Below are 20,255 nucleotides of genomic sequence, written 5' to 3' on the forward strand. Positions count from 1 at the left end.
AGAAGGCCGTTGTAATCTCAACCCGTAAGGAAAATAGGGCAACCTTGTCTATTACAGTAAAGTTAATAATAAGTAAATATTGATAATACGTAAAAAAATAAATACTAAATACATAAATACCTTTTAGTAAGTTCGAAATATCAGGTAGATCCATTAATGCATTCAAATATGACAGGTAAATGCTTCACTGCACAACACGAGATAATATTGCATCACTGCATAACAAGAATGTGATGCGGGAGTAGTTGGATGCGCAGTTAGGTTTAGGTTAGCAGTGATGTGGTGATTACGTTAGTGTTGTTTTATTTAACGGTATTTGACATTTTCTATTAATTCGGGTCGTTTTGTAGCTCTATCATTGCTAACCAAAACCTAAATGCACATTCAACTACTCCCGTATTGCATTAGTACTATGTATTGATGCACTGCTATCCCTTGTGTATTGGGCAGCGAAGCATTTATCTGTCATGTTTAACAGTCTACTCTGGGATCCCACTTAATATTTCGGAATGCACTAACAGGAAATAGTAACTTACGTATTTTTTTCATATACTACACTTTGTAATAGACAAAATTGCCCTATTTTCCTCGGATTACAATAGCCTTTTACCATAGAAAGACTAGAAAGGCAGACATTTGTACCATCGTTTAGCACATGCCTAACATAGTATGCATCAGCAAAACGTCTACAGTAATTGTCCAATTAGGTTTTGAAATAATTGAGCGGAGAGATGGCAATTTTTGTTATCATTTTGTGTGTGGAATCTTAATTCAAATATAACAGAATTTTGATATAAAAATAATTAAAGCATAAATTTTAATTTCAGTTAACTGTACTGTATAGAACTCTGGAGTGAAAATTACTACTATTGCACAAGTTCATCATTCTTATTTGTTCAATGATGGCGTTTTTAATCGAAGTACAGTTGTCCCTCTATAGTCCGACGTTTTTTAATCCGACATGCTCAGTAGTCCGATGCACCTCCCGTCAAGGTACCCGTCCCCGTTACGTGTCTGCTTGCACAGAAGCATGTCGCGATGTGAATCTCCCCATCCAATTTTTACACGATGACACACATTTCGTGTGTTTTATGTGAGCAGTTCTGTTCGAACAGTTGGAGTAGAGAATATTGTAAGTTACTGCTAGCAAAACAATGCGAAATATGTANGCAGTTCTGTTCGAACAGTTGGAGTAGAGAATATTGTAAGTTACTGCAAGCAAAACAATGCGAAATATGTAATTATTTTCGGTAATTCGGACACTTTTGGTAATCTGACACACCTTTGGTCCCATACCTGTCGGATTATCAAGGGACAACTGTACTTAAATAAAATGAAACAACTTATTATTTTTTGCTAATTTAAATCAATCTATTTAACAATTGTGGGTAAAATTAAAACTAGAAGTAATATAGCTTTATATAAATATATAAAAATAACAAATAAGATTACAGTAAATTGCAATTATTAAAAAAATAAAAGCATTGACCTAATTGAGAATACTGGTTAAATTTACTACTGGAAAATTAGGTATAATCTAAATAAAAGAAATATTGTACTGTCATTTACATTAAAAACACTGTACAAGGTTTTACTTTGTTCTATTATTTAATTAAGAGACAACAGAGTAATTTTTAAAATTTAGAATTGAGGCGTTTATGTTTTAGTTACACATCCAATCTTAAGAATCCTCAAGCAATTTAAAAATTTAATTAAGGGATAGAAGTTTTTTTTTAATATAAAAACACTTCGTATCGATTATAATTAAGAACAGTTACTTTTTAGAATGAATAGTAATACAAATTTTAAGGAAATAATGTTCAAGATAAGTATGTTGCCATTGTATTAACACTGTCTACAATAATTATTTATTAAAATTGTTTAATTTATGTATTCGAAAAAATTTAAATAGGATTTATTCTATGTCTTGTTACACGCTTTAATCTGGAATGAACGTAACTAATATATAGAAAATACTTTGTCCATATTTACTGTACTATCTGATCAGATTATAACAGTATTCTTAATATGTTAATATAAATATTTGAAATGTTAAACAAATGAATTAAAACTACTAATAAATGTAATAATGTTACAAAAATTAGATGTATTTTCTCAATTGAGGCCATGTATATTTGACAATGTGTGATTTAACTAGTTAGATAAGATGAATTAATGTAAGCCTATCACTGAAAATATTTAAGCTAACAGAAACAAAATCGTATCCTGTCTATAATCTAACTTCAGTAGGCCCTCGATTTAACGAACTAATTGTTGAAAGGGATGTCCGCAATTGCCGAAAGTCCATTAAATCGAATATATTTGTTTTAAAAAATTAACATTGAACTTAAAGTATAGGATGCATTAAAATGTTCTTAATACTTACTTAATATTTTATTGTAATAAATATTAGTATGTACATTAAGTATGTACATTAGTATGTACATTAGTATGTACATTAAGTAATTATTCTTATTGATTCAATCATATTGCGTGTTCTATTCGCGAATAAAAGATAGATTCTAAATTTTTTCTTTAAAACAGGAACACTCTGTTCGTAAACCAAAAGTCGGGGATTCGTTAAATCGAGGACTTACTGTTTACAAATTGCCCAATAATGAATATATAAAAAAATAAAATAGAATTACATAAAACTTTAAATTATCGAAGAATTAGAAGTTTTCAGATTTTAAAAAAATAACAAAGAATGCTGGTGAAGAATAACAAAACTACATTAAATAAAAAAGAAACCCTTTCAAAGAGCAAACCCATCCAAGTATCAATGTAATTCGTTATTTAGTATTTAAAAATTCGATTTTTTTTATTTTATAATTCAGTTGAGAAAAAAATTTCTGGATGTTAAATTTTTCAGATTATATCTTTTCCCTTAATCGAAAACTTAAAATATGAACAAAATTTAACAGAGTAGACTACATTTATATGTAGTCTATATATATATAAATTATATATCTGAATTGAAAAATATAAAAGTATTATATTAAAAATCGAAAAATTTTGTCTTAAAATTTTTAGAACAAAGTTTTGCTTCAATCATCAAAATTGCAAAACGCATTAAAACTAGTCAGTTCACAACGTGCTGATTCGCAAAACTTTATGGTTAGACACTATCTGAATGCGAATCTTATAAACAATAAGGTCATCAGTTTTATCACCTGATAAAAAAACAAAATCTTATCTATCATTCTAGTCAGTAATGAATCTCTAGTTTATAGAATGAAAATCATGCAACAGCTATTTTAATATTAAAGAAAAAATCCTTTTTTTTTATTTAGCTGCAAATAAAAATCTAATATCTTTATAAAATTTAAATGTTGATGACAGAAAATAAAAATAGAAAACAGTTGCAATCACAAAAATTGCTACAAGAAAGTAAATAGTCATTTTGATCTGTAAAGTGGTGACATTGCAGAAGAGAAAAATCTAAAAGAAGTGTCTCATTTTCTGAAATTTGTTGTTGACAGTTAAAACTCCCAAAGAATCCATTTATATAAACTGTACTCAGCAAAGTGAAATTTGAAATACGATATGTATCCGTTGACAAGAAACTAAAGTTTATTTATCACATTGTGTATTATGACTGTATCTTTTTTTTTTATTATTCAACAAAACTATATAACTAAAAATTAATGTGATACAATTTCAAATAAATTCAATTATTAATATTTTCATCCAACAAATTCTAATATTTACTGTATAAATTCAAGTAATCTAAATAATAATTAATAATTCTTCATTCAATTTATTAATATTTTCATATTCATATCATATGAAATTATTTTTTTTATTAAATATTTAATACAGTTTATTTTCGGAATAATTATAATAATATATTTAAATAATTTGAAATAAAACTAAAAATTTAATTTTGATATTTATGTATTTATTAATATCTAGATAAGCTAAATAAATTTTCATCAAACTTCTTAATTAATAAGCTAAAAAATTAAAAAGAATATATTAAATCATTATAAAATTAATTTTATACGTTTACAGTATATATACACCTTGTAAATTTCACTTCCAATTACAAAAAGCATTAAATAACTTATAATTTAGATAATGAAATTAATCAAATTCTTTACTTTTTTCATTTGAAGTAAAGCCAATATATAAAAATAGTCAAATGCTATCTTGAGAAAGTTCCAGATCATAAATTGTAATTTCAAGAGTGTATATGTCGAGAATTTTGATATAATATTTAAGAGTAATTAAACTACATAAAAATTTAGGAAAATATCTTTTATAAAATAATGAACGTAAATTTTAATAAAAATTCAATTTTGAAATATATTATAAATTAAAAGCATAATTTCGCCGTATAATTATAAGAAATTAAAATATAGGCCTATAATTACTTTCCTGGCTGTTATATACGTGTATAACAGAGGGAAAGTATGGCGATCAGTCAAAAAATGATCCCTAGATTATTACAATTTTGGACTCAGAGACCTTGAAACATCAAGAAATGCAAAAACTTCGGATTTCCCTCCCCCCCGTATGTATGGATGTTAGTGTGTGTCTGTGTGTGTGAGGGGCAGGATTTTTTTTTCACCTACTTTGAAGCTTAATAAACCCTGTGCCTTTTGTCGAAAGTTTTTGANAAATATAAAAGTATTATATTAAAAATCGAAAAATTTTGTCTTAAAATTTTTAGAACAAAGTTTTGCTTCAATCATCAAAATTGCAAAACGCATTAAAACTAGTCAGTTCACAACGTGCTGATTCGCAAAACTTTATGGTTAGACACTATCTGAATGCGAATCTTATAAACAATAAGGTCATCAGTTTTATCACCTGATAAAAAAACAAAATCTTATCTATCATTCTAGTCAGTAATGAATCTCTAGTTTATAGAATGAAAATCATGCAACAGCTATTTTAATATTAAAGAAAAAATCCTTTTTTTTTATTTAGCTGCAAATAAAAATCTAATATCTTTATAAAATTTAAATGTTGATGACAGAAAATAAAAATAGAAAACAGTTGCAATCACAAAAATTGCTACAAGAAAGTAAATAGTCATTTTGATCTGTAAAGTGGTGACATTGCAGAAGAGAAAAATCTAAAAGAAGTGTCTCATTTTCTGAAATTTGTTGTTGACAGTTAAAACTCCCAAAGAATCCATTTATATAAACTGTACTCAGCAAAGTGAAATTTGAAATACGATATGTATCCGTTGACAAGAAACTAAAGTTTATTTATCACATTGTGTATTATGACTGTATCTTTTTTTTTTATTATTCAACAAAACTATATAACTAAAAATTAATGTGATACAATTTCAAATAAATTCAATTATTAATATTTTCATCCAACAAATTCTAATATTTACTGTATAAATTCAAGTAATCTAAATAATAATTAATAATTCTTCATTCAATTTATTAATATTTTCATATTCATATCATATGAAATTATTTTTTTTATTAAATATTTAATACAGTTTATTTTCGGAATAATTATAATAATATATTTAAATAATTTGAAATAAAACTAAAAATTTAATTTTGATATTTATGTATTTATTAATATCTAGATAAGCTAAATAAATTTTCATCAAACTTCTTAATTAATAAGCTAAAAAATTAAAAAGAATATATTAAATCATTATAAAATTAATTTTATACGTTTACAGTATATATACACCTTGTAAATTTCACTTCCAATTACAAAAAGCATTAAATAACTTATAATTTAGATAATGAAATTAATCAAATTCTTTACTTTTTTCATTTGAAGTAAAGCCAATATATAAAAATAGTCAAATGCTATCTTGAGAAAGTTCCAGATCATAAATTGTAATTTCAAGAGTGTATATGTCGAGAATTTTGATATAATATTTAAGAGTAATTAAACTACATAAAAATTTAGGAAAATATCTTTTATAAAATAATGAACGTAAATTTTAATAAAAATTCAATTTTGAAATATATTATAAATTAAAAGCATAATTTCGCCGTATAATTATAAGAAATTAAAATATAGGCCTATAATTACTTTCCTGGCTGTTATATACGTGTATAACAGAGGGAAAGTATGGCGATCAGTCAAAAAATGATCCCTAGATTATTACAATTTTGGACTCAGAGACCTTGAAACATCAAGAAATGCAAAAACTTCGGATTTCCCTCCCCCCCGTATGTATGGATGTTAGTGTGTGTCTGTGTGTGTGAGGGGCAGGATTTTTTTTTCACCTACTTTGAAGCTTAATAAACCCTGTGCCTTTTGTCGAAAGTTTTTGAAATTTTGCAACGAGGTTTATGTATTAGGAGGATTGAAGCTATTAAATTTTGGTGGCTAAAAGTCAAGGGAGTGGGGAGATAGAAGAGGTCGTGTCTCATGTCTTGAGTAAGAACGAACTTAATGAAAGTTTTATTCGTTATTAGCATTTACAATTTTTTTTTATAAAACCCATCCGTACCATCAAAATTTAGCTCCTGACCATTTTATAATAATTTATTATATAAAAAGTTTTTAAATAAAATATCTTAACAGATGACGCCACACGCAGTTTTAAATGTTACCGGGAAAGTTACGCAACTCGTTGCTGGATTTTTTAAAATAGAAATTAAAAATATAGGCCTATAAGTTATGTCATTGAGAATGAAGCAAGCCATAGCTCAAATTAAAAATAACATCGCATGCCCATATCGTACTTACATCGTAGCAAAGATCGGAAGACCGGGATGACTCAGTGGTATTACCTGGATGGAAATGTTAGAGAAAGTGGTAAGGTGTTGTTTGAGGAGTGGAAGGTGAAATAGAAAGTTGGACAAGACAAATGGTGAATGGGAGATATTGCATGCCCATAGGAAGAATTTAGGATTTAGTATAATAACTTTAAAGTTTTGTAGTATATTAATATAAAATTGCTGCTTATACTTGCGTTATTCATTATTATTATTATTGAAAGATTATTTAATTACGTAAATCCTGATAATTTAATTAATAGTTTAATTATACAGTAAAACCTGTCAAAAACGGAACCTTTGAAACAAGAGCAACTTTATATGTTAGATTTTATTGATACTATAAGCCAGAAACCTGTCTAATGATGAAACGGAAGAGGTTTTTGGGAATAGAAAATTAAGATTTCACTTTTAGACGAAATTGTCTGCTGATATAACGTTCGCCGCAGAGCATGAAAAACTATATTCCGAAAAACGAATATCATGTGACAAGAGACATACAGACAATGCTTTTGTTAATATAGTACTAATATTTTCTAGAATTAACCAAGGGTAAAATCGAATACTTTTAAAACTCGAGAATTTAAGATTCGAATACTAAGTTTCTGAGAACCGAGTACTTGAGAACAAGAGAAATTCATTGAAAGCAATGAGAATAAAGTAACACATGCTGCAAATTTGCCGTATATGAAGTGGTTAATAAGTAACCAGTAACGCGTATTCGGAAACAAGTTAATTAACATTGTTGGTAATTATAGAAATTGAAATAACAATTAATTAGAGAATTAAACAATTTGAAGAGTCAGATCACAGACTGTAATGAGATTAAAATTCAAGTGTCAGAGCGACATGCTATTTTTTTCTTTTTTTTTTTTTACTCTATTTGCTCTATAGGCACTAAGAGGACCTTTTTCATGCTATTACGGTAGGTCCACAATGGGAATCGGAAGATCAGGGCGATGTTCCGCATATCTGGAACGGACTGCCCATGAAAAGTTCCTAAGAAGCTGCACGCCTGGATTCCAATTCTCCTAAGGCAGTGGGTTTAATCGCCTCGGTCATCCGGCGGTCCCAAAAAACGAGACACTAGTTTTTGATTCATGAATTGGATTTTACGCTGTCTTATAAGCTCATAAGGATACTACATAAGAATTCTTAGTATTAATACTAGAATGCCGTGCACAAGTTCTCGAAAACAACAAGAGAACAGTACTCGATTTTTTACAATCAAACAGTACTCGATTTTTGCAGTCGAATATTTCCATCTATAGTCGGAATCACTTTGGATTAATTTAGATAAAACCTTTTAATAAAAATAATCCATATAAGTCAAAATATATATGTTAAGTGAAGGATCTATATCGTCCATACCAAATTTGGCATGGAATACTGACAGCAACGGCTTTAACTTTATTTTTTACTCCTGCATTGCTTGTAATGCAAAGACATGTTGACTTAAATTAGTAATTCTTCGACACCCTAAAAAAATGCTGTAGGGATCCCCATCCCAACCATTCCTAAAGTCCACTCCCTCTTAAGCCCGAGGATTAATAAATGTACGTTTTAGTTACTAAGACCATATCCCAACCAAACCTCATCAATCTTCCACTCCCTTAAAAACACGAGCAACACTGGGCACAAGCAGCTAATTTTACTATAAAAATAAATGTAACTGTGTGACACTTATCTGGGATAGTTTAAAGATTGTTAAAAATGCTAAAACCTAGTCATAACGAAAACCTGCCAAAGCAGAAAAAATATTCGGTACCGTATGATTTCAATTTACAAAGATTTTACTCTATTAAATTTCTTTGTTTAATACAGAAAAACCAATTTATTATCTGAATATACATCATTTTGATAGAGTTTGATCAGAATTAATATTAAATTAAACATATCGAAAAAAATTACATTATTCTATTATTATTTTATATTTATTTTTCTCCGTAAAAGTGATGAATACTTTATACTAAGTAAATAAATAGACATCTAAATATATCTTCATATTTTTCATTAAAATGACTACAGTTTACTGTAAGAACCAATTATTTTTCTTTATGAAAATAAGTTACTCGTGCTCTTGTAATAAGAGTTATATTCACAACATATTAAACAGTAAAACACACATAAAAACTCATTTGTCATATTTGATTTAAGATCAAATATTTTATTAATTTAATTTAGGATTAAATTAATAAAATTTTTTACTCTTCAACAACTACATATTTAACATATATAGATCATAGATAATGTTAATTTACACATGCTAACTGTAATCTGGCTAGAATTTAAACACGCAACTGAGACAATTTTTCTCTTAATTAAGTCTTGCCAAAACATAAACGTAAAAAATTTGATCGATCATAGAATTTAATAGGATTGCATATATACGGACAAGTGGCTACGTGCAATCCTATTAAACTTGCATCATCTCACGTTCTTTGAATTGCAATGTGAAGAATATGAATAATGTAAATTTCAGTACATCCATAGTCTATTCTTAAAATTATTCTCAAGTTCTTACATGATTGAGAATAGTTTGCTCTATATTAGAACGTACAGTAGTCACTGATAAGAATAGAGACACATACTGAATCACACTCATAACGTTCCACATTATAGAGTGACGTTATAATCCGAACCACTTCTGACCTCATTTGAAAAATACATAAAAATTTTTCGTAGAAACCATTTTTGTTTATTTATTTATTTATTTTTTACGAAGTTCCTAAAACTTAATTTATCGTTTCATTTTCTTTATGTAGATGAGTTATTATGTAGACAAATATACGTATCTTTTTATCACTGTTGTTATAATAAGGAATCAATTTTCTCCTGAAATTGGGTCTATGTTGATTTCGCTTGATATCATTTATCTGCAAGGTCTCCCAGCCAGTCATTCGTTTTCGTTGAATCGTTATATCGAAATAATATCGGATCTGGTCAATTGAATTTATATTGTGGAGAAATAGAATACGATGATTGTTATAGAAAGCATCTCCACTATTTTCCATGCTGAGCTATCGAGCACGCATCAATCTGATCCATGTCTAAACACAAAAACGAGAATCTTATCAAAACTGTATCATTAGGACGTCCTTCAGAGAATCTCAAAAGAGCGTCTGATCAGAACAAGATAGTTCTAATCCGCTGACTGGAGACAAAACAAGGAAACAAATAAAGTTAAAATGTTCTGTTATTCCACTTAATTAAGATAGAGATCGTGGTTCACGTCCCTCGGGATGTATTAATTTTTCTCCAGCAAACAATCTAAATAAAAATCCATAATGCTAAAACTTATTATAGAAAAGCATTTGAAAAAACGAAGACACTTCTTGGGTAATCTAGCATCAAGAGATGCATTTCTTTGGGGAGCTTGTCACTAGTATACTTGATTTCTTGTTTGATCAATAATTCTTTTTCATTGTATCCTATAGCAATACTTTATATTTTTTCCTTTATAATAAAAATACTCTCTTCCTTAATTTTAACGTATGAATAGTCTTTATTATTTAATTAATATCAGAAAAGAAGCAGAATTTTTTTAATAAAAAATTATGTTTAAAAATAGTTATTTAAATATTTTAAAATCGGAAATTTTAATATTACAATTTATAAATTTTACTTATATGCTTTCTAGTGGACTAATTTACAGTGATAAGTAACTAGTGATAAAGTTTACTGATTTTACTTTAATGTAAATATAATGAGTTTATTACTTAATTAGGAATTTTTATAAATTGTTCAAAACCTTAATTTAGCACGTAAAAATTAAAAATGCGATTATGATTATTAACAGGCTAATTTTTCGAATATGCTTTGACAGTATCACAAATAATTTTCAAAATTAATATTAAATAAAATACTAAAAATTAATAAATGTTAGGTTTTGACCTTTTGTAGGAAATTGAATCCGTTGACTAAATCTGTAAAATCTACATGTAAATTGTTATTATCCTATAATTTTTTTTAAATATAGAATACATCTTATGACAAATTATAAAAATCAGAAGTACTAAATTTTTGCATGCCATGTATTAGAATAAGTAACAAATTGAAAAATAAATAACCACAGAAATTTAATATAAATATGTACTGAAGAAATTACAGAATTATTTTTTTTAAAATAAATATTGCCTAATTAGATATGATGATTACTGAACATTTAAAAATAATTAAAATTTAAAATTTACAAATCTTTAACTACTTCGTATTTTAATCAAATTATATCTAAAATGACAACTAGACAAAACTTTATATATTTGTAATTATCTTTAATTATATAAATAATTACATCAATATTTAATGTATTGACTTAATATCATTTTTTCCAAAAGCATCGTTGAGTCATAAATTTCACTTTAAAAATATTGCAAACTCAGGCAAAATTTTTTCGTTATCTCATATCCTAATGAAATAAATTTTATCATGATGAAATATAATAAAACTGCACTTATTTAAAATTTATGTAGGTTATATCAATTAATCAAATTAAATTATCATATACATATACCGTGTTTTCTCGATTCTAATGAGCACCCGATTTCCAATATGTTAAAACCTGAAAATTTTAATACATTTAAACAGTAATAAACGCATTTAAAAAAAGATTTATTTTCATGTTTACAGTGCTTCACGATTTATGAAATGAATGTATTCATTTCATGAATCCGTCAGTTAGAGAGAGTCTGCAATCCAATATAAAATCAGTCAAAATTATATTACGATCAATGTTTTAACAGCGAGATTTAATGCTTTGATATGCATAAGCCCGAAATTTACCTATTATGTAGTATCACAATGAAATAACTGTATACATCTTCTTCAGCGTAGTGTATAGCTCCCTGCTTAAACACTACTTTATAGATTTGTCTCGTTCACTCCAGTTTGCTGTAGTTCAAAATACCATCAAACCGTTACCAAAGAAAAACCAAAGTCAGAAGGACGTGTACCATGTCTATATAGGTGTAATACACGCGAATTGCAAACGACGCTGCATTAAATCTACTTTGTGTCTAATTTTAATGCACATCCCAATCTTTGAGATCAGAAAAATTTAAAATAAAAGGTGCTTATTAGAATCGAGAAAATACGATATATTCTTTCCTATAACAAATTTCTTTCAGGCGATACAAATTATTTTGAGTTTAGTGACACATTAAACCTAAAAAACAATTATTCAATTGATACATTTATTTGCTCTAAATAAAGATATAAGCTTAGTTTATAACTAATAAAATTTATCAAAACCAATTCGGTACATTTTCAATAACTTCAAATAACTTGTTATTCTTTGAAAGATGCCAGTAGAAGATAAATTCTTTATTGAATATTGCTTGTAGTAAAATTTAAAGGACTAACTTTGAATTTTCAGTTGATTTTATTTCTAAATAAAATAAAAGAAATAGTGTATTAGAAAGTTATTTTTCAAATCTTATCTTCCGTACTAGATTTAAACTTGGCAATCTGATAATTTAAATTCGTCTAGAATCGAATGAAGATAAAGAAAAGTAATTTTTAGTGAAGGTAAAATTGGATTCCAAAAATGAAATGTCAAATCTAAATTTTATGTTGAATAATATACTTTATGTCAGAATGCAGGATAAGAGATTAATAAGGAGACAGGTTAAGATATTTTAAATAACGATGACAAACTGAATTATATGAAGAAACTTTCTTTCCTTAGAATTAATTATATACTATAATAATAAATATTCAAAATTTACTTTAAAATACTTTTTATTTGTGTAGAACAAATAAAGAAGGCAAAAAATTGTGGAAAACAAGCTCCAAATTTTAAATACTAAAATGTTCTAAAATAATTTCAAAAATTAAACTTTGAAAGGGTAAAGAAATTCTAAAACATTTAATTTTTCAAATTGTTCTAGAACATGTATTTAAAATTCTGAACCTAAATAAAGCAAAAAAAGTGTCGAAAAATCGTTGTTCCATATAAGTAAAACAGTTTCTTGGGATAAATAGTCGTTTTTATTGTTATTATTGCTTGGGAAATGTTCCCATATAAGAAAAATGCAACAATTTGTTGAAAAATTAAAAGTTCAAACTGAATTCAAAACAAACTCCTATACTGATTCTTCAAGAATTAGATGTCTCGATATTTTATCTAAAATGTTTCATTATATTTTAAGTGATTAATATAGTCTATATATGTAATGGCAAACCTTTTCCGAAGACGAACCAAAACTAAATTCGAAATTTACTAACTGCAAATCGCGAATCAAATATTTAATTTGATTAATTATAAAATAGCAAAAAGCTGTTTACGAATTTTATTGGTCTTTTTAATACTGTATATATCATAAACTCTATATAAATGAAAACAAATAATAGCGTGATTATAATGAAACAAATAACAACATTTCATTTAACAAGAAATCAGCAGTTTATTTGATGATAATTTTCTTATCTGTGGTTAATAATCAGTGACCTTAAAGACTTCTCGACAGCTTTAGGACCCCGCTTTCACATTACATATGCAAAATTTTTAAACCTATCAAATATTTTATAATACTGTATATATAAAAACCTAATACTTTCTATCAATAATACAGTTTAGAAGCCAGAACAGTAACATTCACTGGTCTATAATATATATAATAAAAACTGCAGTAATTAAATATTTTACAATACTAGTATGCCATAATCCCCAAGATATCAATGCGTTTCCTGATTGAATAGTAATTTGAAAATTGCTATTTTTGCATTATCAAATTTCAAAATAAGTACAGAGCAATATTAATACATGGTAAAATTACGTTAGTATTTCATTAGTATTTCATATGCAATTATTCTGGAGAAAATATTCTATCATTTATTATTATAATAACATTTAGATATAGCTGTAAATCGTTTATCACATTTCTATTAGCGAATAATTATTTATCATATTCTATAAATTTTAAAATTTGATAGTTTATCGACAGATAATTTAAACCTGTAATTTATTGTGACATAGTCATAATGCCAGGCTGCAATTTTTAAACATATTTTTAATTTATTTGATTTGAAATATATGTTCTCCACCTCAAATTAGTACTGTAGTGTCTTGCCACTACTTTGATAATAGAGTCGTGTCGGTCATCTATCTAACACCTTTAAGGGGAAAATTTTTGAATTAAAATATGACTTCCTGTCTGTATCGCAAATTCATATACAGTTAATCGGAGCCTCCTGCCCCTAAGGTTTCCATATCTGGTCTCACCTTTCATCTATCTAACTCCGTTCTCGAGATTAAGGAAGGGCAGACGGACGGACAGACGACAGTGGGAATTTATGTCTACAATTTTTTCAAATCGCTGCCATATCACAAGAGTAAAAATTTCGAAATTATTCAAATTATAATAAACAGGGTTACATCTAACACTTGAAGAAAAGATACATAGAGAACATCTAACACTTGTTTAAAAAGATAAAGACTAGTAAATAGGAAAAAAGATATGTCAAAAACTAAAAAATATACATATGAAAAGAATGTTTATTTTATAATCCATTATTCATCGTAAAAATTAAATTTTAGCATTTTTTACGTTATTTTTATTTCCATTATAGATATTACTCTAAATTATTTTTCAAACGAAATATATATAATTCGAAGTTAATATATTAATTTAAAGCGCCGAATTTACTTCAAATTATTTCTCTTAGCAAATGTCGACCTAACAAAGTTTCGTTACAAATATTAATTATAAATCAGCAAGACATTTTGAAATGTTATGGCCTTAAATTATGATAAATTAATAAATTATTTATATTATATAACCGTAAATTTAAGTTTTCAACTGAACTAATTTGTTAATTAACAAATTGACAGTTACTTGATCCTTTAATAGCTGATTTTCATTCACTGTTATGGAAACAATTGCAGTCTGAAGAGTGAATTATCCCTTTATATTAAGTTTCTAATAAAGTAATTTAATTTTACTATAATCTGTTCATCACACAGTCAACAATAAAATAATATTAAATAATTTCAAGCTAAATTATTATTCTACAGGTGATTATTTTTTAAAAAGTTATACAAGAATTTTTTTTTAAAGTTAATTTTAATAAAAAATCTTTTTGTTAATTCTGAACTTTTAACTATTTTTTTAAAATAAAATTACATTTTCACTCAAGAGTAAATATTTTTTAAACTCAAAAAATTAATTAATTACAATATTTTATTACTTAATTTAAATACAAAATTCGTTGATAGAGTTTGTAGCTAAATAAATTAATGATTCAAATTCAGATAATAAATTTAAATTTTTATTTATTCATATTTGAAAATTTTAAATTATAATAGCTATAATAAATGATAAATATTTTATATCGGTTTTAATACTCATAAAAGATACACTATCTAATTCTTAATGTTTTAATTTTAGCATCTAATTATAATTAATTATTCATATTTACCCATTTACTTACTTAGGAATTTTTTAATCATTAAAAAAGCACACTTTTTTTATAATAATTAAATGAATATTTATTATTGTTTTTATTTCTTTTTGTTATATTTATAATTATATAATATTTAGCCTAAATAATTTGTGATTTCGGTTTTTAATTTATACCAATTTTTTATTCTAAATTAAATCAAATATATTAAATTACTTTTATTTTTAATTTGCATTTATTAATATATAATAAAATAAAACTTTCAAGTAAAAAATTTTCAAAAATATAAATACGTTCTTTTACTTAAATATTTAGAACACATCTAAAATTTAAAGAAAATAAATTATTAACTTAAATAGAATATTTAAAGTTTTTAATACTTAGCATAAGCTACAAAGTTTAAATCAAGATAAAAGTTAAGACCTTGATTTATTATTTATTAAATTTTAAACATTTCAACGATATACACACGAAAAAAAATGCTATAATGATAATTCTATGTTAAAATTAAAATTTTCCAATAATTTCTGTCACCTTTTCTTGTTAATGTCTAAGTATATTTGGCAAATGTCAAAATGATTAACTGAACAGGAAATAAAATTAAAAGTTTCTTAATTAACATTCTGCTTAACCTAATTGTTTTATATATTATTAATTGGTTGTTCAATCGAATTAAAATTTAAAATTACTTGCATTTTCTAAATTAAGAAATTTCTTTTAAAAATGAAGGAATTTTTGTTTTATTATTATTATTTTCTTTTTTAACTGTCCTATTTTATATAGGTTTTGAATGCTATCCAGTTTCTGCATTGTGAATTACATTATTTTAATGTTTTTTCCCCCTTCTTTTTTTTTATTTAGCTTAATGTTATTACAAATTATAAAGCCATAATATGAAGGAAATTCATTAAGAAACTCGTAACTTCAATAATCATTTAATCATAAAGAATCAACAGTTTGTGCTAGAAGATGAAGATGGAGAGCCGCGTTATTTATAGATTAACAATTTTTCTTTAGTTATTTGTCATTTTCAATAATGGTAATGTATTTATCAAGTTAAAAGAAACGAAAAATGCAATCAACAATACCAAGATGGCGACTTAAATAATCACTTACCTCCAAATCGTTGTACATCGACATTGTTTGTTCCTTTAGACTTGTAAGACATTTTATCTGTTGGCCTTTAGCATTTACATAAAGCCTATAATAATACTAGAGCTAGGCAACCGCTTGCAGTCGTCCAAACATAGAGAGCTACGCTAACAACAACCTTCCTCTTTCACTGGATCTCTTCCTTTAATATCACAATTGGGAATCATAACGGCCGGTTGTCTAGGTGACAACTCCTATCCGATTGGTTGATTGATCGGTGACGTATACGACTTTTAATACTTCTTATCTATCAATATGAAATTTATTTAAAAGCGAAATAAAAAAAGAAAAAACGTTTACATCACGCTGATTTTCGAAATTATATTAAAATTAACCGTTAAAAACTTTTATATCGATTAATAATTTTAATATATATTTAAGTGAAACCGTTATATAAGAATTTCTAACCCGTCATCTAGTGGCAGAAGTTGGCATTAATTTTTATAATTGGTCAATTAATCTTATTTCTTTTTCCGTTTTTTTTTTAATTAAGAAAAATTAATTATAAATTGTAGATATTTTTTAAATTTATTTGGAATTTAAATTATCTAGTAAAATAAAAATATTTATGTTATCAAATTTTTAAAATATCGTGTTGAACGTCATGCGAAAATAAAATAAAAATAATGTTTAAATTTCTGATATATTATTTAAGAAAAAATATGTAAGAAATTCTCTGCGAGGTTAATAACATTCTGCTAATTAATTCATATTTATTAAAGGAGAAATATCTAGGGAAAAATGCAATCTGTTTGGATTATACGGTCAATAATCTTACAACAAAACAAGTATATATAATTAAATATAATTTTTTTTTCTTATAACACAAGAGGAATTAAATATAGCATCTAAAAACACATTTTCTGTTTTTATAAATGACAGAAAAAAAATGTTTTAATTAATTATATTACATTCGGTATCATAAAATCCATTTAAAATTATAAAATAAAATATATGTTTTATTGGAATACATTTAGTTAATTTATATAAAAGATAACTTGATAAATTTATAGATTAAAAGTGATGATTGAAAAAAGAAGATTTTATTCTATTTATAGAATTTTTCTGTTCGGTATAACATACCTTGTCATGTTTTCTTCCATCTGTCATCGATTATTGTTTCCTTGGTTTGGTAACGTTTATCCATGAGTTAGTTTTCGTTTATTTTGTACATATATATTTACTCTCATCTGTAATTTATTTAAAATAATTATTAACAAAACTAGCGATTTTAAAATAAAACATATTAATTTTTTTTCTAAATTGTAAATCCTTTATTAAAAATGTATCATTAAAACACAAAGAAACATCGCTTTCTTCATTTAAAGCAAACTAATGTGAAATAGTTCAAATTAACTTCGTTAACATTTTGAATATATATAAATAATTCATTAAATCAAAATTATTTGTATAAATATTTGAAATACATTAAATTTTGTCGTAATGAAAAATATTCAAATATTTTCTGTTCATTATCTTGTTCTTGTATGTTTATAGTACTCTTTGCGTATTAAAATCATTATGTTCATGTGCACGTCATTTAGAATTTTTATGAATTTCATAGTTCAATTCAAAAATTGTATAGTTGTTTAATGTTGGGAGATGTCCAAAATACTTGAATGATGAATGTCTATTATATATTGTTAAAAACATCTGACGTCACATTTGGCGTCAGTTACGGTCCTTGGCCCAAAACAATTTACGATTAGAAAGAATTCATAAATCCTTTTGTATTTCTAAAGAGTAGATTTCTACAAACTTGTTCTTTATTTATAGTACAAGCTATCGTTCGAATTTATAAATTATCCTTTAGAAAATCGTTATAGATAAATACTTCCACGTTTCTTATAATTGATCAAAATAATATTACTGAAAATATATAGTTCACTAGTTTACTTTATATAATATTCTAAAGGGATAATTAATTAAATAATTAACAGAAATGAATTATGTAATTTATAGTTCATACGTATTTAATTCTAACGCTATATGATGATGTACAGTACATGAGTGAATAATTACTATTTAATGGAATTAATTAATTTGGCAAGCTTTATCATTAGAAAATAAATATAATGTAATAATTTAATGAAGACATATTATTTATGTTAATGTTATTTTTCATTATAACATGCTTTTATTAAATATTACATAACATAATAACGTTTAAATGTCATTATTTTGCAAGAATGTGCATATTTTATTTCTTTATTCTTATACTTATTTCTACAAAAGTTTAAAATTCAAAATAATAAATTTATAGACAATATTTTGCTACTTTATATAACATTTTAATTCTTCATTGTATATTAATCAATTGTCTATTTGTATTTTATTTTATCAATGATTCAATCTCTTATGTTTTTCTTGTAGTGTTATCCAATTTCTTTTTATTATTGTAGTATCCAGTATTATTCAATTTAGTACTTTTTACAATTAATTTAATCAATCAGAATAATAAATAAAAATTGTGAATATTTAATAAACCTATTAAAATATATATATAATGTTATATATAACATTAGCATTAACATATAGCATTAACATGTATATATTATATATATATATATATATAGAGAGAGAGAGAGAGAGAGTAGATATAGAGAGAAATTCTTGAAAATTATTAAGGAAATAACATAAAAATTTCATACAGAAATGATTTTTTTATTGAATATCTTGAAAAAATTTCATTTAGAAGGGCAGGATATCTATAAACAACTGTAACACACTCTAAATTCAATGATAAAGAAAAGATAACTAAATAAATTCAAACTAGATAGTGAAATAATTTTAATAAAAATGTTTTTCAATAAAAATATATCTGTTTTTATTGATAAATTATTGATTGATTATTTGTTGTTTTACAAATACTTATAACAATGTAACAAAAACCTTAGCTTTAGATTTATAAAAAAAAAATTAGCTTTAAAAACAGAATTAAAATTGTCTGAATTAAAAATACATGGAAATTGATGACAAACGCAAATAAAAAAAGGAGTCTTCTTTAATGTTCGTCATTATCACATGAACCTAATTAAAACATTAGCTAGTTGATCTTTTATAGATATAGATTTTTTTTATTTAAAAAGAGCGAAAAAAAATTTTTTTTAAGTGGTAAGGAAAGTAATTTTTATAGGGGAGATCGGGGCAAGATCGGCATGTTAAGCTTTACTTAAATTTTGTGTAATAAATACTGCTGTAAACTGAAAAAAAAAATTTGCATATTGTCTATTGGAATGTTACCTTACTATAGAACTGGTTAAAATCAGTTTGGAAATAAAAATAATTAAAATAATTACAACTTTACAAGAAGAGAGAAATTGACGAAGTTGCCCCGGGTATAGGGGCAAGATCGGCAACTTCTCTCTTTTTGTAAAGTTGTAATTATTTTAATTATTTTTATTAAAGTTGCCCCTGGTATAGGGGCAACAGTAATGGGGCAAGATAGGCACGTATATAAAATTATGTTATTAACAATGTATAAGTTGGAATTCACTATTAAAACAAAGAAATACAAATCCAACACCCATTTAATATTATTACAACGAAATGCAAGTTCAAAGACATATATACATGAATAACAAATGCAAACATGTTTTCATTTATCATCTGTTTGATTTTTATCCTTTGCTTCTAATGTGGCTTTATGTTGCCGATCTTACCCCGCTAGTCATGATTTCGAAACATTAAGTACAACCCTGAGAACAGAATGCCAAGCCACGATCTGGCCACGTGAATAAGTTGAAGTTACATCCTTCTAACAGGAAAAGTAACTTTCGTTATCATGGAATTATAACAAAACCTGCCAATTCAATATAAATGGAAAAAAAATATTATATGGAATTGAACGAAAATGAAAATTTGCTTGATAATTCAACTACGCTTGTTGGAGAACAATAAAAACACTACACTCAACAAGCCACCAATAAAACTCAACTGCCTAACCTATAACCAAAGTCTCCTTTTAATTTGTTTTTTAAAAAAAGCGCTTGA

General features: G+C 25.6%; 1 protein-coding gene across 1 annotated transcript in view; it reads right to left on the reverse strand.

The window, feature by feature from the left end:
* Positions 1–16,465, reverse strand: part of LOC111632652 (stomatin-2-like) — a 52,375-nt gene extending 35,910 nt beyond the window's left edge. Inside the window, exon 1 of the mRNA XM_023377147.1 lies at positions 16,227–16,465. Within this exon, the coding sequence (XP_023232915.1) occupies positions 16,227–16,278 (52 nt within the window). The 5' untranslated portion in view covers positions 16,279–16,465. The remainder of the gene's footprint in view (positions 1–16,226) is intronic.
* Between the last annotated feature and the right edge of the window lie 3,790 nt (positions 16,466–20,255).

The sequence above is a fragment of the Centruroides sculpturatus genome, unplaced genomic scaffold (assembly GCF_000671375.1).
Source record: "Centruroides sculpturatus isolate CEXI.00-Female unplaced genomic scaffold, Cexi_2.0 scaffold798, whole genome shotgun sequence".
NCBI lineage: Eukaryota > Metazoa > Arthropoda > Arachnida > Scorpiones > Buthidae > Centruroides > Centruroides sculpturatus.